Source organism: Natrix helvetica, assembly GCF_964273705.1.
Source record: "Natrix helvetica genome assembly, chromosome: Z".
NCBI classification, from domain to species: domain Eukaryota; kingdom Metazoa; phylum Chordata; class Lepidosauria; order Squamata; family Natricidae; genus Natrix; species Natrix helvetica.
Genome location: NC_138554.1, coordinates 115,925,097 through 115,946,468, shown reverse-complemented (window position 1 = coordinate 115,946,468; position 21,372 = coordinate 115,925,097). Strand labels below are relative to the sequence as shown.

The following is a 21,372-nucleotide window of genomic DNA, read 5'->3' as shown; positions in this document are numbered from 1 at the left end:
TTTAATTAGTTGGCCATTGGGCATTTCAATTCCCTCACACGCAGTGATTTTGCCCCTTTTTATGGATACAGTGGCACATTTTTCCATGCCAAACTGCATTGAAATATCGGTGCTGAATACTCGGACTGTGTTTGTCAGTGATTGGATTTCTATTTCTGACTTACCATAGAGTTTCAAATCATCCATATATAATAAATGCGAAATTTTTTCAGCTTCTTTGGCTGTTTGGTAGCCTAATTTCATTTTTTTTAAGATTACCGATAGCGGGATCATCGCGATGATGAAGAGAAGAGGCGAAAGTGAATCACCCTGGAAAATTCCTCGCTTGATATTAACCATTCCGTAGTTCTCATTCCCTACTGTCCACTCAGTTCTCCATTGTTTCATCGCCTTTTCAGTGAAGGATGTAATATTTTTGCTAATGCCAGTTGTTTCTAAGCATTTTATGATCCAACTATGTGGCAATGAGTCGAATGCCTTTTTATAATCAATCCAGACCATATTCAAGTTCATTTTTCTTTTCTCACAATTTTACAAATATCATTTTATCAATCAGGAGCTGATCTTTTGTGCCCCTGTTCCTTCTTTTATTGCCTTTTTGTTCTACTGGCAAGATGTTGTTTGTTTCCAAATAATCCATAATGTTATCTGCAATAATGCCTGTGAGTAATTTGAAGGTTGTTGGCAAGCATGTTATTGGTCTGTAGTTTTCAGGTATTGTTCCTTTAGTTGCATCTTTCTGAATCAAGTATGTTTTTCCAGTTGTCAACCATTCATCAATTTGACCATTTTGTAAAATTTCATTCAGTTGCCTGGCCAATATTGCATGTAAACTGGTCAGATATTTGAGCCAGAAACCATGTAATTGGTCATTTCCAGGTGATGTCCAATTCTTTACTTTTTTTACTCGATTTTTGACCATCTCAGTTGTTATTTCTAATACTTGTATTTGTTTGTTACCAATGCTTTTCTCAAAGTCATGTATCCACTTTGCTGAGGTGTTATGTGCCAGGTGCCTGTCTGTTGAATTCTAAAGTCCCAGAGCAATTTAAGTTCTTTATTTTCTATGGCTTTCTCTATTTTATGGTCCCACAAGTCCTTACCAAGGTTTGGGACAGCCAGAGCTAGGTCAGGGATATTAAACTCAATTTCATTGAGAGCTGCATCAGGCTTGTGTTTGACCTCAGGGGGCTGGGTAAGCGTGGCTGGGGTAAGCATGACCCATGTAAGAGGCATCTACGGTGGCCTGGTGGGCTTGAGGGGGATCCACTGTCTCTAGTGGACGAAGGCAAGACCAGGGAGAAATCAAACTCTTGTCCTCCAGAGGAGCCTTGCTGTCTCAGGCCACGTGGAGGACCCTCAGATGGTGGCACAGGCTGTCCAGAGCCCTAGGCAGTAAAGAGGAGGTACCTAGCCCAGCCCTCGAGCTCCCAGGGCACTGGGACCCCACAGCACAGTGCCACTTCTCCAATGGTGTGCCCGGCTGCAATTACCTCTTAGTGCTGCTGCTGTTCTCGCTCTCTTTGGGCAGATTGTTCATGGTGTGTGTGAGAGGGAAAAGTGGGTGGGTCAGAAGGAGGCCCACTTCCTTTCCATGCAAGGATAACTGGCTTTATAACCAAAGCATCCTCAGCAATAGGATGGGAGACCACTAAGAAAGGCCAGGAGGAGACAAGGGAATGGTGAAAGGACAGCAGGGCTTCTGGTGGCCAAGTGCTAAAGTAGAACTTCCCTCATTATAATCTATCTTCCTTCCTTCCTTCCTTCTTTCGTTCCTTATTATTTTTCCTTTCCCCTTCATTCTCCTTTTTTCTTCCTTTCCCACTTTCCTTCTTTTTCCTTGCTTGCTCTCTTCCCTTCTTCTTCTTTTTTCTTTGTCTTTCCTCTTTCCCTTTCTCCTTTTCTATCCTTTTATGTATGCTCAAATGCAAAAGGAGAAATATTTCTTGCCTTGTGATCAAGTGCCACTTTTGTTAGTAGTTTTGCCAGCACCCTGCCAGCAAAAACAGAGCTTGAGGGGTGATGGTGCACACAGCCCTCATAAGCTCCATGTTTGGCCATGACAGCCTCCTCTAACCCACTGCCAATGAGAACAGAGCTTGGGGGGGGGGGCTCTGTGGCCATCACAAGCTCTGTTTTAGGCTGCGATGACCTCCTGCAGCCCTGTGCCAACGAAAACAGAGCTCAGGGGATTATATGCGGTCCTCCTGAGTTCCGATTTCTCTGGCAGAGGCATCTTGGGCTGGACTTTTCACTGTTTCCAGGGAGGCCCCATGAGCCAGATCTAAATACCCCGCAGGCTAGATTTGGCCTGTGGGCCTTGAGTTTGACACCCCTGATCTAGATGTTTGACAGTGTTACATATATCCTTACTTGGAAGCTGTTCCAAGTAAAGTCGTGTTCTGCAATTGACTGAAGGCAAATTTGCCAATGCCAACATTGTTCAAGTGGTGCTCTAGTTGTTTTGAGATTGCATTCAAGGCTGCTCTTTTTGTTGTTATTGTTGTTACCATCTTCATAAAAATGAATATTTCAATAGATTAAGGAGATTTTTAAAATAGTTTGCTTGGCACTGGAGAAGGCTTCTGTATATTCCTTGGACAGCAAAGATAACTAACAATCATGTTCTGGAGTGTATGATACCAGATATGTCACTGGAAGGCAAAATTGCTTTCTCCAGTGAATTCCCCTGCATGACATGACCAAAAGAAATGAGACGTAAAACTACATCTCACTTATTTTGGTCATGTTATGCAGGGAAATTCACTGGAGAAAGTAATTATGTTGGAAAGAGTTAATGGTAAAAAGGAAATCAGACTGCCAAAGAAAATGGACCCTGGACACCATCAAAACTGACATTAGCGAGAGTATATAACAACTCAAAGAATTAGTGCAACATTGGAAGATATGGAAATTGCCAAGAATGGATAATAATGTCATTATTCCATTTTGATTTTTTTTTGTACTTGATGACTTAATATTAATAGTAAAAAAGATTAAATAAAATGTGTCAAATGCCATTTGAATTTATGGTTTTAAATAAAGAAAATAAGGATAAACTTATTATGAAATGTTTAACATGTTTATTCCATAGGAAACAGATGTTGAAATACTGTAGAGGAAGTTCTTCATTCGGCCTGCCAAATTAATTCCATTTACAGTTGCACTTAGCTGTTAGTAATACACTTATACCTGACTACTTTGACTTAATATTTAACTAATATGTGTGTTTGTATGTGTGTGTGTGGGGATTTCAAACAAACATTTACTAATGTTATATATCATGGTATAGTTATGAAATAGGACATAAGAAGGGTAAAAAAATAAGTATCCTTGCAGGAAGGTATGGCATGTGTAGCTCTTTTTTCTCACCCTCCTCTCACAGAAATAAAAATCTATAACAGTCTTGACTCATAAATAAAAACCAAAATAAATAAATACTGGATTGATGGAAGCTATGGTCTGAAATTACACCTGTAACTTAAATCTCTTGGCAAGCAAAAATTAAATTGACATTTAAATATATTAGAAAAATGTCAATTTGGTATCAACTTGTGCTTCATGCCAGCCACCCCATTAAATCTTATAAACCTTATACCAAATAATAGAATAAAATTGGATAGGGAAATTCCCATACTCAAATTGTTCTTGAACTAATACAAGAGTTCATGCCTGACCTACTAGAAATACATTTTTGCTAGAGCCCATGAATAAACTGGCTTACATGGTGGGAATGAGAAATAAGTTTTCTTACCAAATTTTTGGTCAAACCTCCAAGCTGGCACGTGGGTATGATGTTTCAAGTTGTTGGTTGCAGGTAGAGGCACTGTTACATAGATGGGCCCATTCACTGGAACTGGAGTCCCATCACTTCTGAGTAAATGAACACTAACTGCAGTGACAGGAGTAAGATCATACCTAGTGTTATTTCCTGTAAAAAAATGAATAGTGTTACAAAATGCACAACATCTAAAATTAAAGTAATCAAATACAGATATTCATTACTTAAATATTTGTAATAATTATTTCCCCATTACCAGAAGATGATATATCTAGAACATGTTTTGCAACTTCAAATTGTATTATACAGTTCCAATCTCTGTATGTATATTCAGACAGATAGTTGATTCATTGTGTAGCAGAGATATAAGGACCAGTAAAACTACCATGGAAAAGACCCATATTTAAATAAAACACACAAAACAAAGCAGAAACACAATTTTGTCATAGTTGATGTAAAAAATGTAATTGTATGAGGCAGATTTGAACCATATCTGGCTCTACAGCACCCATTCTGTAGCCTCCAGAACGAAGTCACATCATTCTGCTAGAATTATTTGACAAAAATGCCAATTTTTAAAAAAAACCTTTATCCTGTATTTTCAATAAAATAAGAAGCAAAACGGCTGCATAAAGCTTCTGAAAGTTTAGTGTTTTCATTTCACACTCAAAGCATTGGGCATGTCTACCTCAAGAATATTGTCTTATTCCCCACCACTCCAAGGTAGATGGTAATGGAGAAGAGGAAGAGGATACACTTACAAAGCATATATTAACATAATATTCCCCTCCCCCCCAAAAAAATTCTTAACATAAATAACCCCTAGAAATTAGGCGTCATCATTCAGGACTATATAACCACCTTGGGCCAGTGGGCACATCTGGAATATTGAAAACATATGGGCAGCATTACAAAATAACTCCCACTTTCATTTTGATCGGTCTTGAAATGTTCATGTTATTCCCCCCTCCACCTTTCCCCCTCCTTTGGAGAGGATGGGAAGCAAAGTTATTTTCAAGAAAAATACCACATTGCAGCATTTACTAATTTTATTTTTCAAGACTGCCAGTATGCCATTTCTAGGTTCCAGTAAAATTACAAATTAAAATACTATAGGTTGGTGCTTTACTATGTATACTAATTTCCCATGTATTTGCTTTTAATTAAAAGGATTGATCTAAAAACAAAACAAAACTGAAAGATCAAATAACCTGAGGAGTTTCTAGAGAAGGGATTGGAAGGCACATGGCATTGAGAAGCTGCTTCAGAGCCTTGTTGTGAATAAATAGGTTACATTATTAAGTTGTAATCATCATCTTACTGATATTTTAAGGAGGAGAGGAGAACACTTTCTGACCATCACAGATTGTGATTTATCTGATTCTAGCTTCACCATGTGACCAGCTTAACAGAAAGCAGCCCTATATTCCCAAGGGCAGTCAAAGTCAAGTTATGACTGGGGGAAAACTGAAGATAAAATAAAGACTGTGAAGTAAGGAATAGGCACAAACTTGCCAAGAAATGCAATGTAATAAACTCTTGATTTCTGGTGTCCTATGTCTGCCTTGGTCTTCACAGATAGAGCTGATTGGCATTCACATTTGTTGATAAAAATTAGGAGGCTTGATCTCAAAGCATTAGCATTAAACTATTCCTTCCACAGTATTTATTTATGGCACTCACTTAATTCTATTTTTCCATGATTTTTATCATGTTAATGCTCTCCTTTGCTAACAGAGAAAAAGAGATGTCTTTGACTATATAAAGATGGAATTCTAAAAATATTTAAGCCAAATTGTCTCATATAAATTAAAACAAATGCCAAGAATAAAGATTAAACATCTACCAGTTCCATTGCCATCATAGCCTTGCAAATAAGGAAAACTGTCCACTTCCCAGGGTGAACTAGCTGAAGTAAGAAATGCTGTGAGGTCACTATAGCTAGTATTCTCTGGTAGCCTCAGGGCTCTTCTTTGAAAATGGACTTTGGGTTGGATCCGTGCACCTAGCAACAGGCAAAAAAAAATAAAAAAATAAAAAATAGAAGCATAAAAAATGGTACTGCTCATGAAGACTTAGCGTATACCAAATCATGACACTTTTATATATTTACTATCAATAGCAATGCTTTGAGATTTTGTTCATACCTTATAATTCTGTCAAGATTATCTGAGCTTTGAGCCTTCTTTCTACCTTGTATCACTTCGTCCTACTTATTATGGATACGTTTCAAGCATGTTGTTTTATTTAATGTAAGAAACAAAACTTAATTTCTTAGTATTTTCTTCCAAGAGTTTAAATGATGTTAGATACTATTTAAACGATAAGTTTCAATACAATTAACTCCTGAATTCAGATAAGTGACAATGTAAATGGAAGTGGCAAAGCAGAGTATAAAAATAAATTTGATCTTCAGATCTGCCCTTTGTTAGTTTCCTGTCTGTCCTTTCCCCTCTCATGAGAAGGGAATAATAGTACCCAATATCTCAATATTTTATCCACTTCCTTTACAAACTTCTCCAACATGAAGCTCTCTATAAATTTGGTCTTTGTAACCTATCTAGAGAACATCAGACTGGTTAAGGCTTATCAAGTCCTTAGGGGAATGCTATCAGGGCAAAGAGCTAACTGAAGCACCCTTAAACTGGATGGAGTTTTAAAGTAGAATTCATACAGTATATGAAAAAAACTATACGATCAGCCTCAAGTTTGAGCTTCTCTGAAAGGTTTTACCTGCATCAAAGTCCTGCTTATATTCCTCTGTCAATGAGAACATAACTCCAAAAAATGAGGAATATACTATATTGCTGTTTATTTATACAGTAAGTCCAACAGCGACTACTGCTTCCATCTTATAGCATCCTTAAATTCTGATTATTGAGTCACAACTTAATTTTCTCAGTTGAGAATACCCACCACCTAAAAGCTTCAAGCTAGAGACTTGACTTGATTTGACTAGAGAGATTTGATATAAGACATCAACTCAGCATATGGTACCAAAATAGATATATATAGAAAATTTTTGTAAGGATTGCTAACTTATATGATTTATACCAGCTTTCTCCAAAAAAGGTATGCCGGTCTCCAACTCCATCATTTGCAGCTAGTGTCCTTCTAGTTAAGGATAATGGACGATATAGTCTGACATAAAGGAAATACATGAAGGTGGGAAAGACTGATTATTTTTCACTGAGCTTTCAATCATGTCTGTGTTCCACTATATGACTTTGGAAGGATTCTAGTCTTGGCAAAATGACAGAGAGAGCCTCATATAGTATTTATCAGTTTAGATCCCATTAGGCATCTGCTTACAAAGCCACAAATTCATACTACCAACAAAACTCTTTACAAATACAGCAAGACTTCAATCTGCAAACTTTTGCATAACATGCAAATGAAGATTTAGAACAGCTGTTTCTGTATCCCCAAGAGCTTCTTGTTCATTGTAGAAAACATACTTTTAAAAGAACCTTTCCTGATCAGAATTTAACTCCTTGTAGCAAACAAGTTGATGCCACTCAGGATTTTTCATTCAGTACATACTGGTAAATCTTCATAACCACCAAGTGAACCAAGTTATTTTAAAATAATATGGTATGAAATCCAGTTTTAATACTTGCTCATAAGAAATGGTGTTCTCCTAAAGATTTGTGGTTGCTTGCACTGGAATTCTAATACAATTCGACTCCATATTAAAATTTCAATGTATATCATTGCAAACAGGAGGCTACCACGTGCCCACATATCTCTTTCATTTGATACAGAAATGAGCACCTGCACCTTTGTTCCCTACATTCCTCTTGGATTTATATCAATTTTTTCATCAAATGGTGTTCAAGGTATAACAATTAAAATACAAATGCAAAAAATAAACAATAAAATACCAAGTAGAAAATAAAAACATGAGAAGAAGACAGGTAGAATACAAAAATCTTCATCACCAAGTGGAATTTTGTACACAAAACTCATGCTAGGAGAAAAATACAAAATCTTTCAATAACCTCATGATGATTTAGAGCGACCTGGGCATTTTATGGCCCTTGGGCTGTCACTCTGGCCCATGTGAGGTCAATTGGAAATTAGAAATCAAATGTATATAAATATACACCATGTACACACAATACAGCTGCATTCCTTTTATTTTGAAGGCAACTATTTGTTTTTCCAATTTACATATACATGCATGCATGCCTATGCATCTTCACAGCCACATAACTTTGCTCTTCAGTACAGTCCACATTTTTCATGTAGCCCCTTGGGAAAATTAATTGCTCACCTCTCATATAGAGGATTACATATTGCAACTTATCTCCTGGCAACATTAAGCTATTTGCCATTTGTGAGGCTATGCTGACAATCATTAATGCCTACCTCAAAATATGAATTATTTGATACATGGGTTTTCTATAGTTAGGTCATAAAACTGTCCTGCAAAAATGTCAGCTTGAAAAGCAACCAATTGCTAATTTAAAACACAGTGATATCAACAGCATGTTGAAATCATTATAGCAACCTTGTGAAACAAAATGTGAGCACAAACAGTTACTAGCAAAACTAATGCATTTGGCAAATAGGAAGGAATTACTCTCAAGCCAGTTTCCAGTCCTAAATGGAAAGTAGCAATTTTGCAAATGAAGTTTTCTTAATCTGAGGAGCCCAGGATTTGGCAGGAATTGTACCCAGTTTCTATAATATACTGTAATTCCTGTTGGACCTGGGAAACCATTCTCTCCTATCAGAAATATATCTAAACATTTTGCCATATGTACAATAAAAAACAAAAGCAGCATAATGCAAAAAATGAAATTACTTTAGATAATTTCTTGCCACCTCCAAATAAAACTACGATTGTCAGCTGCCATTAGTTTGGTATTGGAAAACCTAAATATAATTTTGCACCCATTGGCACAGGCAGTGATGCCAAGCTAGGACTGCATTACAAACTTAAAAAGGTCAATGGACATTGTTTAAAGCAATGCTTTGCTGATTGAGGAATTTTGGGAGATGATGTCCACATATCTTAAAAGTTACCAAGTTTGAAAACTGCTTTAAAGTTTCCAAGCAATTGAGACACATTCACAGATTAATTTGTACAATCACAAAAAAAATGTGTATAGATGATGGTAATTATTTAAAATGTATGGCAGCCTTCCCTACCATGGACCTTCCAAGCATATCTGGACTAAAGCTCCAGTACCCTTGGCCATGATACAAACAAGGAAAATTATAATCCATTAGAAAGTAAATCTGAAGCATAGTGTTGTGGTGTGAGGAAATATCAAGTGCCTCTGAATAATATATGCTTCCCCCCTACACACACCTATTTTTCAGATTTCATTTTCAAGCAAATTTAATGCAGATATTCAGATAACACGTTTAAGTGATAACTCATTCTTTAAAATCTTATAAAGAATTAATGTAATCAGGAAGTAAAAATAAGAACCCCAGCAGATTTTCATTAGAGTATTTCTAAACTTGGGTTTTAGTAGCTACTTATATGACCGCTAATGTAAAGAAAGTGTGAAATAGCAGATAACAACTTTTGGGCAGGGGAGGGGGTGGAGCTGCCCCACACGCTCCATACCCGCTTACCTTAGGACAGCCACAACCAGGCCTCCCATGCCCCGACAATTGTTGTGCTGTTGCCTGACTTCTGTGGCTGCTTGCGGCTGAATGCCAGAGGGTGCATCGTGCTAGTGCCGGCACTTGCAGCAGGCCGCATGGTGCACTGTGTCGCTGCACACACGAGTGCTGGCACTGGTGCAACATGTCACGTGGTGTCCAGCCACAAGCGGTGGTACCAGCACAATGCACCACGTGGCATCCGGCCATGAGTGGCGGTACCAGCACAATGCGCAAGCTGCCACAGAAGAAGTCGGGCAGCAGTATGACAGGTTTCGGGGCTTGGGAAGCCTGGCTACAATGGTTGTAAGATAAGTGAATATGGGGCATGTGGGGCAGCTCCACTCCTCCATCCTGCCTTAGCTTGATTTTTATGCATGTGCTTCACCTCACATAGTACAACCATATGGTGGGACAGAGTAGGTGGGGTGTTAACTAGGGCTTATTTTGGGGTAGGGCTTATATTAGGCGCACACGGAAAAATCAAGCTAGGGTTATTTTCGGGATAGTCTTATTTTCAGGGAAACACTTTATGGAAGAAATTGGCCAACCTAAATAGGGAACCCAGACTTTACTCAAATACTCATCTGAAAGTCTATACACATCAGTGGTGGGTTTCAAATTTTTTAAAAATCTCTTCTGTAGGTGTGGCCTGCTTTGTGGGAGTGGCTTGCCAGCCATGTGACTGGGTGGGCATGGCTTGGCAGTCATGTGACCAGGTGGGCATGGCCAACTTGTAAAATGTGGTGAAACTCACTTAACAACGCTCTTGCTTAGCAACCAAAATGTTGGCTCAGAAACTCTGTCATTTGAAGCACGCAAGTCTTAAAGCTGTCAAGTTACAAGACCCTTGCACCCCTAACCCTTTAGAAAAAAACCCCCAGGGGTGTTCAAAGGTGACAGCTTTAAGACTTGTGGATTTCAACTCCCAGAATTCCTCCTCTCGCTCTTCATCTTGATGATGTGTGGACGGGCGGGGGGAGAGAGCCGGAACCGGTTCTAAATGGCACTGTAGATTTCTGGAACCTCTTCTATAGAAGAGGTTAGAACTGGCAGGAACCCACCCCTGATACACATGTAACTAAGAGTATATCTACTCATAATGATGTCAGACAGGGCTGTATATTCTAATTCTAAAACTTTTTAACTCTATGCCACTGATATTACAGGATTCCTACATGCATCAGACACTGATATGCCAAAGATCCATGATAAATTTAGTAATATCCTTTCAAATGCTGATAATACATTTCTAAAGGCATGCTCACAATTAAGCCTGACAGGACTGTTGTGAAAGCTATGCTCTTATTTTTATAAACATTAATAAACCAAATCTAAAATGATGGTAATTAGTAAAAGTAGCATGAAATATACTTTATGTGCAACAGGTAAAGCTCCTGTTATTTGCCGCAGTTCCTGCCCACCTAGCAGTTCGAAAACATGCAAATGCAAATTGATGAATAGATATCACTTTGATGGGAAGTTAACAGATTCCATAGGACTCAGTATACAATCATGCTGGCCACATGACCATAGATGTGCCTTGGAATGACTTTGGCTTCCTTGGCTAAGAAACAGAGATGAGCACCGCCCCCTACTGTCAGACATGACTGGACAAGGGAAAACTTTCCCTAAGCATGAAATATAACAGGGAGATAAATGGGATGCCTATGGAACAAGTGAATTATTGTACTTATTTAGAAGTGTTTTTTACCAACACAGGATCATGGATAAATCATTTTAAGAGCTTGGCAAGGCAGAGGAAAGTACTGAAAGATTATACAAAGTATTTAATCATAATTACTCAGATATCTTGTGCCCTATATTGAAAATATTTACGTCAAAAGTAGTCTCAATGCTACCTTTGGTGCGGAATTTATTTATTTATTTAATAAAATTTATATGGCCACCCAACTCACTCTCTGGGCATTTTACAAGAATAAAAACACAATATAAAAACAATAAAAAAGCAATAATTTCCCTTACTCTTCTCGGTGGTTTTCTGAAATCTGCATCATAACTGTTGGGCCTTACAAAAGCTATCTTACTTACTTGATAGACTATTCAAAATATGTTTAGTAGAACAGATAAATATGACTGACTCCAATTCCTGGATTAGCTGCTTTATCAAAGTTATTGTACAGCATGGGTTTTCCTCACAGTATTTATTCTCAATTCCTCTCAGGAAAGGAAAATTTTAAATAGAGAGTCATGGACATCAGTACTGAAACTGACATGGAGTTACTGGAAACTAATAGAACTTTTTGTTGGTTAGCTAAAAACAAAACTACTTTTCAGTTTGAGAAATTCTGTCAAAGAGATGGACACAATTCTCATGAAGGGCCTATTTTAGAACCAGATTGGAAATGCTGGATTCCATGGCCAAAAATGGGCACTTCCACAACCTGCCATATCACAGGAGGACATGTATATACATCACCCAGCCACTGAAGACATTGTTCACATTTCCTTTGATCAATTATGTGCTCTTCTTAGACTTAGACAGTTAACATACCTACTTGAAAGAAAACTTCACTGAGATCTGAATCGCTCATTTCCTCCTGGGTTCTGATCTATACATCATGAACTAAGAACCCATTACATCAAACAGATTGGGCATCCTGTACAGGTGATGTGTTTGAATGTTGATCCCATATATTTATCACAAAGTATTGTATTAGTGTATTTTATTTTATCTATTTTACTCTGAAATTAGATTTTTGATTTATATTTTGATATGTTGGAAAACTGATCAATTGTCTAACCGTGTCCGTCCATCCATCCATCGATAACCATCCAACTAATATTTTGCTTTCTTATACATGGACAAAGGTTTTACCCAAATTCTATTCTTCCGTCGATACAAATAGAACACCACTTGTTCTATTAACAATCTATTCAGAAATCAACAATAAGACATTTAAAAATAATCTCTATAGATAAGAAATATATGACTGTGACAGCGATTTAAAGCTGGATCTATATGGAATAAATTAACTTAAGATAATTTCATTGTCATTTACAGAAATATTTGTACTTTCAATGAATACTATTGTCTGTTTTAAGGCTGCAAGGATTTCCCCCCCTCTAATCACATAAGGTGTCAACACCTAGCTGAGCTTGGATGATACTCAAAGCAAAATCAGCCCTAGTTAACATTTTCACAGGAGACCACGAGGAAATGCCAAAGCTATAGGATAGCAAGTTGAAAAGACCTCCACAAAGAAGGTGCTTTTATTTTACTTTGATTTTATTTTACATGATTTAATTGGTTTATGTTAACTGATTGTTTTTATGATAACTGCCTGTCACTATCACTGCAAATATGTTTCAAATGTTTTTTTAACAATTTTTTTTATTTTTTGAACAAACACAAACGGACAGAACAAAAAACAAAAAAGCATCTTCCATTACAAATTATAGAAAGTGTGTCAGTTGGTTACAAAATTTCTGTGCATCCCTTCCATAGTCATCACTTGCAATACATATCAAATGACATATTTTTAAATCAAATATAAATATAAATATAAATATAAATATAAATATAAATACATGTTTTGTATTTGTACTGATAAATAAATAAAGGGAGACTAGTATAGATCTATTTCGAGCTAATTAGCTCTCATCAGCTAGCCATACCCTTACTGGGATTTGAACCTGGGCTGTATTATATATTAGGCAGGAGTCTTAGCCACTAAGCCACAGGCTCTCCTCCTTATCAGTTATATATATGTATTTGTGTTACAACCCCTGGTATGACTAAATATGGGAGGAAGGTCACTACTCCCTCTTTCTGTCCTTCGGCTTATCACAAAGACCATGCAGGCAGAAAACCATATTTTTACTTTTACTGTTGCCTTTTATTTATCAGTACAATTACAACAAAAATTATATATATATATATATATATATATATATATATATATATGTATATGTATATGTATATGTATATGTATATGTATATGTATATGTATATGTATATGTATATGTATATGTATATGTATATGTATATGTATATGTATATGTATATGTATATATGTATATATGTATATATGTATATATATGTATATATATATGTATATATATATGTATATATATATGTATATATATATGTATATATATATGTATGTATATGTATATACACACACACTATATATATATATATATATATATATATATATATATATATATATATATATATATATATATATATATATATATATATATTATTGTACCTCAACTTTCATTTGACTATAGTTGCTTTTAAATCCTTTTATATGAAGTATTTAAAATCTAAAGTAAAATTATATAATGGCATTCTATTAGATCTTCCTAAAAACATCCAATAACATTACATATTTATAACATGTTCTAAATAAAAATTAATTATATTTAATAACAAAGCTTTTAAATCTCCTCTCATAGTTTCCATTTGTAATTTATATAAAATTTCATATTGTCAAACTAATATATATATATATATATATATATGCATTATTATCATTATTAATCATTTATTTGACTATAACTATCATCACTCCATTTTATACATAATACTCTAAATTTAACTAAATTTAACAATTTTTATTATACACTTTCATTACATCAACCTGTATCTTTCCAGTAATAGTGCAGTCTTATGTCTTTTGCCATTTGTAGCATTAGTATTCTGATTACTTTCTTAGTAAGTCTTGGATGGACTTCTCTTCACAAGTTGTTCATTTTGTATCTCATGAAAACTCGAAACCCTCCATCTGCTCCTTCCATTAGCTTGTCTTTGGTTATCACTGGTGCTTCTGTCAAAATTTCTCTCCTTACCTCCATCAATTTTTCTCTCTTTTCTTCTTTTATGCTTTGAAATCTGGAATAGCGTTCCAGTCCATCTATCTTCCCTTTCCACATTCCGCTCTTGCCATTCGCAACCATGCTCAATTTGTTGTCAGTATCCACAATTTTCTTATCTCTTTGCTAGTTTTTTTCTTCAATTTTTAGGACTCTGTCCTCCACTTTCTTCATTTGATAAACATCCTCAATTTTTCCATCAATTCTTTCTGTTTTGTGTTCTATATTCTCCAATCTCTTTTCAATTTTCTGTTACTACTAATAATTTTTGAATTTCAAACATGATCATTTGCAATGTTAAAGTTTCTTTTTCCTGTTGCGCCATTCTTCCAATTTGTAAACACTGCCACTATACCATTCAAGGCTTTTTATTAAATTTCAAGCAAGTTCATTATAATCTTTCAAGTCAAGTCAAGTCAAGGTTTTGTCTTCCCTCCAATCCAGCTGGTGATAGAACTCCCGTAGAACACCTGTGTAAACAATCTGTGTTCTTCCTACTATCACTCTTGATAAACAAACTGAGAAACCTTGAAGTGTCAAATGATCAAAAAGAAAAAAGAAAAACAACGTTTCCAAGCCTCCAGCCTCTAAGTGGCAGTGTTACTTTTTTCCCCTCTGTTGTTACAACCCTCTTTATATTCCTTTTTATATCTTCTTTATGTTCCAAATTTAAAGAGAAAACAATTCTTAAATGGAGAAAAAAAAATCCAATCGAGCATTATAAAAAAAAGAAATGTTTTAATCCATAGCTATAAGAAAGAATAAAAAGTAGTTGAAGAAAAACTAATCCATTCAGTTTAAAAAGTAGGGAACATTTGCAAAAATTCCATCTATAAAAAGAAAAATTAATAAAAGATAACAGACTTAGTTTAATGTAGTTTAATTTCGCCGCTTACTCTTTTCTGTCTTCAATTTTAATTTAGCTTTAATTTTTTTTAGGTAGTCTCTTTTCTAATAATAAAATTTCCTCACCAATTTGACACGCTTTCTCTTTTCACTTTCTTTCCGTTCCGGAGCTGTCCCACCTTCAGCAGCTTCAAAGGCTGCGTTTCTGTTGCCGGAAATAAGAGCTTCTCCTGGATCAATCAGGGACTTTGCGGTGTCCTTGAGATCAGCAGGACATACTCTTCACTATTACCATCTCTGCAGGACGGTTTAGATCCAAATGGACCGCCGAGTGGCAGAAATATCGACTGTGATCTTGGAGTTCCAAGATCACATGTCATGTTGTCGCAATATCAGCTCCTCCTCTCATGTTTGAAATGTTGAGTTCACTGATTACACACCATCAAACTGAAGCTGATTTTTAGCAATCATACAGATAATCTTTCTCTGTTCCCAGATTGATACTACAATAATGCACTCATCACCACATAATTGAATCCATCCACTTTGTGGTGGATCTTCTCTAGAGAGCTCAGTCTTCTTATAATGTGTCCAAAATATAACTTGACTTTGATCATTTTTTCTTTAAGAATTCCTTAGGAGAATTCTAGATTGATTTGTTTGTTAATTCTTTTGTTTGTTTCGGTTATGTATATTTTCAGAGTCTTCTCCAAAACCAAAACTCAACAACATCAATGTTTTCTCTATCAATGTCCAATGTTTGTTTCTGTAAAGTGACACAGGAAATACCACTGCCTACAATATTCTGAAATGTTGAATAATCACTCCTTTTGTTATTCACCATTTCAATGTTTATGAGCATTTTACTCCTGATTGTTTTGTATAGTACCCAGAATCTCTATCACTTTGGCAGTATACAAATTAAATGCATTTATGAACACAACACGCTGGAATCATTACCAGGAATCATTGTGGACATTTCCATGCAGTCACCATGATTTGTGCTCAACTCTAAGGAGCGTTTATCATTTTTCTCCATTTTGTTACAGATATTATACTAGCAAACAAAGTGAATGTCACTAATTTTACCTTGGATAAATGTGACATTATTTAAACTTGACTCTTGTATATAAGTGTCAACATGCAAAACTTCCCTAACTTGCTCCCGAGTTGCCATAGGCAGGGGGATGGGGAATTGAGCCACACAACTGCATTGAGGAATTTGCACCTCAGTCAAAACAATGCACATCCTAGCCGGCCAAAGTCAAGGCCATCTCCACAGAAACCAGTAACAGCAGGAGGCAGTGACTTCTAGGACCCACAAAATTGCTTCGCTGGGGAATGTGCCTGATGGGGAGGGGGAAACAGGGTCAGAGGCAGGCAAGAACTGAGTGGGGTCATAGCTGGCTTCACTAGGCCCATGCCAACATGGCGCTCCTAATAAATAACTGGGATTTTTCTTGAAAACTGGCTTGAGACTCCTGATTTTATTAGGGCTTTGGTTGGAACCCTGACAGCAAGCCAGCTCTGCCAAAACTAATCAAACGACGGATTCCTGAGATCTGGACTTTCTACCTGCTCAATGATACTTGGGCTGCATGGAGAGAAACTCAGGCCACCATGGCAGAGGGTGGGATATCCGAAGAAAGCCTGCTCCCCACAACCCAGAAGGAGACAGAATCTGCCCCTGCACCAGGAAACTCCAGGAGCCAGCAGCCCAAACGGAACTCAACTGCAACCGTCTCTGACCATGAAAGCTGAGACACCTGAGATGCCTGCCTCAGCAACCGAAGCAGAAAGGGATGAGTATTGGTAGAAGAAAATCCCTAAAGCAGCCGAGGTCATACCCCCCCCTCCCCTAGCTCCCATCACCTGGGGCAACCCATAAGTGAGTTAGAAAGACTGGAGTGGATGAAGGAGTGGGAAGAGGTCAGAAACCCAAAAACTCTACTGGGACCCTTAGGTGAATCCTAGAGCAATTGAGGGAGGAATTAGTCTGAGCCACCCTTCATGATGAAGGGCAGTCGTGCTGCCCCTCAAAAAGGGGGAAAGAGATGGGCGATGCACTTGATCCCCATGAAATGAGAAGCCCGATCCAACCCGCCAAGCTCCAATTAGTCAGCCTTAATTTTAAATTGAGCCTAACCTCAAAGCAACCGCAGGATGCCCATGCACTCCCAACTGCCCAAAAATGGAGAGGAAGACGAGAAGACGCAGCCCCCCTTCTCCACCTGCCAGAAGGAAACTGAGCCTGAGGCTGCCCCCAGTGGTCCCCTGTGTGCCAACGGTAAGCCGCCCAGGCTGGGAGACCCCCCCTCCATGGGCTAGAATTGATGCCAAGCAAACCAAGCTCAGGCAACCCGGGTCCAACAAGATGAGGGAGGGACAGCGTTGAATGAGCTGCCTTGATTCAGGGGGAAGTTCGATGTGGACCCAGATCAGATGGCTCTGTTCCATGACTGCCTGTATCCACCTAGATCATTAGCAACACCTCTACTCGCACACAGATATGGTGAACGCCATTGTCATGAGATTAGAAGGGGAAGCAAACAAAGGGCTAGCAGCCCTCCATTGGAAGAAGCCCTCCCCCAGCTGCAGGACATCGATGATTTTCTTTAAGAATTAGAGGCCAGATTCAAAGACGTGAAGGATGAGTTTCGGAATGAGAGACGGTGACTCATTAAAGAACACATCCATTCCTTCAGAGAAAGCCTAGATAAGCAAATCAGTCAAGTAACTGCTTATCAAGACATTCCAAACCAGCTCTCTGAATGGTTCCATAATAGTGGACTGTGCATTACATGCCAATGACATGTGGAGGGGCAACCGGGCCCCAGAGAGAGAGGGCAACCAGATTGGAGGCCACCCTGCTGACGGGAGGGCACAGCAACACAGACAGCCCCAAAACCAACCCTCTCCCAAAGACAGTTGAAATGCTACAGAAGCAGAGAGGTTAGGCCACTTTGCATCAGCCTGCGCACCTCCAGCTCTAAAACCCAAGCCAGAGCCACCACCAAGGGCACAGCCGGAATGAGACCCCAGGCATGATGCTGACAAGTTCCAAAAAGCTCTCTAGCTGTAGAAGTCTCTCTCCACCCAGCAGAAGAGGGGGGAACTCCAGATAACAACAACCAATTACCAGAACCCTATGACAGTGAGGACAAGGGTGGAAATGACCCAATGGTGAGTGAACCCTTCCACCCTTTTGTCTTTCCGATACATCTCACAGCCCCAAAAATAGGGACCCAGGGCACTTTTCAAGCACTAATAGACTCAGGCTGCATTAGATGTTTGATTAATTTACCCACAGTCCTGAAACTGGGATCAGAGTGAATTGGACCCACTCAATTAGGTTCAAGCAGGTTGACAGATCACTGGGAATCAATTCGATTCGTAACAGCTCCCAAAATGACAGAGATGGTCATACTAGGGCACTCTTGGCTAGACAAGTGGGGTACAACCATCTGGTGGCAACTGAAGGCTGAGAATAGCAAGGGCCCCCCAATACCCCCTCACCTGCAAGTAGAGACATCGCCCACACAAGAATCCCCCACCAGAACAATTGGCAGCCATATCTGAACAAACTCTAAAGGCCGAGCAGATTCCTCAAGAATATCAAGAACATCAAGACCTCGCTGAAGCGTTCAGCAAATCTGAGTGCGATGTCCTACCTCCTACAATGCAACTGACGAGTGAGCCTCCTTTTATTAGGGCATTGGTCAGAATCTTGACAAGGTCCTTCACATGATTGAACAATCAATTATCATTAATTCATTAATTAATTAATTAAAAGACGTTTTTCTTGGACACAGATTTCAAAATACTTTGCAAGCATAGGTAAGTTATTAGGTAGAATTTGACATACTGTAATTAAGCTAGATGTGTGTATGTTACTGTTTTCTTGTGTATATTTTTTATTTTATTTTTAAAAGTACAATAAAATTATATATGCGATTATAAATGTTATATATATATATGTAACACATACATATAAAAAAGGTCCTCTACAGATTAGGGAGAAGGAGAACCAGCTGGCTTCACTGTCTCTGCTGGTGTTTTACATTGGGGAACTTGCAACACTCCTGTAATTAGAAAGTTCTTGGTTGTACCAGGATCAAATAGGGCCAATCCCCACCACAGATCTTCTCCCTTTAAGACTTCTCCAGGAACTGCACATAGAAGGTGAATTAGCTAACATACTCAGGTTCTCCAATTTCCAGAAAGAAATTAAAAGTCATCAAATTGAGCTATAAGATGCATCATAAATAATACTTCCTTCTTATCTAGACAATATAATGAAGCATCTCTACATGCAACCGTACCTTGAAATCCTGAGACTATCTGAACAACATCTTCATACACCATCAGAGTAGCTGACCGCTCAGGAAGAAGGCCAAGGCTCAAGGAAGAAAACACTGTATTTAAAAAAAAAGGTTAATTGCAGTATTCCAGTGGGATGGGGGAGCAACTAATTAAATATTTATTAGCACAAATATCCTTTCTAGACAATATCAATATCTATACACACACACATGTTTATGTATGTATGTATGTATGTATGTATGTATGTATGTATGTATATATATATATATATATATATATATATATATCTATTCATCAGATGATAATATATACTGTTGTTTAGACAAGTTATAAAGACATTTAGAGGCAAATGTTAAACTTAAAGTGGCAAAAGCAGAGAAATTCATGGAGGGACTAATGAGTATTTCAGAAAAGTTATACCACATGTGAACTTTTTTTTAATCATCATTGTAGAATTTTTAATCTCACTGACAAACATACAAAATCCTTGTCTGAAATAGCTGAAGGTAAAAAGCTGCTTCTCTAATCACATGGGCAGCATCTGTTTGCAACTATTGATGGAACTGGCATGATGTGATCAGGGATGGGTTTCAAAAAAATGTACTACCTATTTTGTGGGCGTGGCTTGGCAGTCATGTGACCAGGTGGGTGTGACCAACTTGTAAAATGTAGTGAAGCTCACTTAACAACACTCTTGCTTAGCAATCAAAATTTTGGGCTCAATTGTAGTCATAAGTCAAGGACTATCTCTGCCTTTCTCTGCATGGTAGCCTTGTTCTAATAAACTCCTTCTCCTTTCTGGCAATTTTCCTCTCTTAGAAGCACCAAAATAATCCAGACAATGTAAGGTTTCCTGCTGCAGCAGGGGGGTCGACTAGATGACCTCCAAGTAGCCTTCTAGCCTTAAATTGCTGTGCTGTTTCTCTCTCTCCCCCTCTCTCTTTTTTTCTCCCTTCCCTCTGTGGGACACAGCCCCCTCCACCCAAATAAAACATTACTCATAAGAAAAGGCTCCCAGAAAAGGAAAAACCAAGTTGCTAACAAAGAAACCTGCCTGAGGCTCATTCCACATTCCTACCAGATAGAGATAATAAGATAATGAGCCTATAGAAAGTTTGGCTCCATTCACACAAGCAGGGAATCATCCAAATACAAAGCCCATATTGCACAAACCCCAAAACTTATATAAAAACCCATAAAATCATATAAGAATATTTCCTTTTCTCAAATTTGTTGTTCAGCTGACCCAGAAACAAACTGCTGAATGTCACTTTGCAAACCTCCTTCCGAGCAGCTCGTCCATTTAAAGCAGGAGTCTCCAAAGTTTGCAGCATTAAGACTTGTGGACTTCAACTCCCAGAATTCCACAGCCAGGCATGCTCAGTTTGGAGACTCAGATTTAAAGCGACAGCATTTGTTTTTCTCCTTTGCTGAATCTCCCAGCTGAAAAGTGAGTTTCCTTCTAACATTTCCCTCTTTCTTTCTTTTTCTTTCTCCCTTCCCTCCCTCCGTCTCTCTTACTTTTTAAAGCCTTTTTTCCCTTGCCTGAACCGACAGCGAAAAAAGGCTTTAAAAAAAAAAGAGAGCTTCTAACGAAACTTCTGACGGGAGAACCAGTTGGGGGTGTGTCTACCATTACTACTGGTCCAGTCTGGTCTGGTCTGCCAGATTTTCACTACCTCTTCTGGCGTACCATACTGTACCAGGAAGAACCCACCTTTGGTTGTGATCAATGTACGTAAAGTTTATTGGGCTTATTTTTTTAATTATGCCATAGTTTTGATATTAATAACTTTCCTTCTGGTAGATGAGTTTGTTTAATAAATATAATAAATATATAAATTCCTTAAGAGGCTGGCCTATTCTAAGTATAATAAACCTGCTTTAAGGTGTTGTAGATAGTCTGTGTGGACATTAAGGTATGCTGTCAAGCATTTTTTTGCCTTCCAATCCACAGT

The 21,372-nt window shown here is 37.8% G+C and overlaps 1 protein-coding gene across 3 annotated transcripts in view; it reads right to left on the bottom strand.

The window, feature by feature from the left end:
• FAM171A1 (family with sequence similarity 171 member A1) overlaps positions 1–21,372 on the bottom strand; it is a 118,822-nt gene that overhangs the window by 27,072 nt on the left and 70,378 nt on the right. For 2 of the 3 annotated variants that reach the window (XM_081933747.1, XM_081933746.1), the window contains 3 exons: positions 19,414–19,506; positions 5,628–5,786; positions 3,755–3,931 (listed from right to left, as the gene is read on the bottom strand). In XM_081933747.1, the coding sequence (XP_081789873.1) occupies positions 3,755–3,931; positions 5,628–5,786; positions 19,414–19,506 (429 nt within the window). The remainder of the gene's footprint in view (positions 1–3,754; positions 3,932–5,627; positions 5,787–19,413; positions 19,507–21,372) is intronic. The other variant, XM_081933748.1, reaches the window with a different exon arrangement.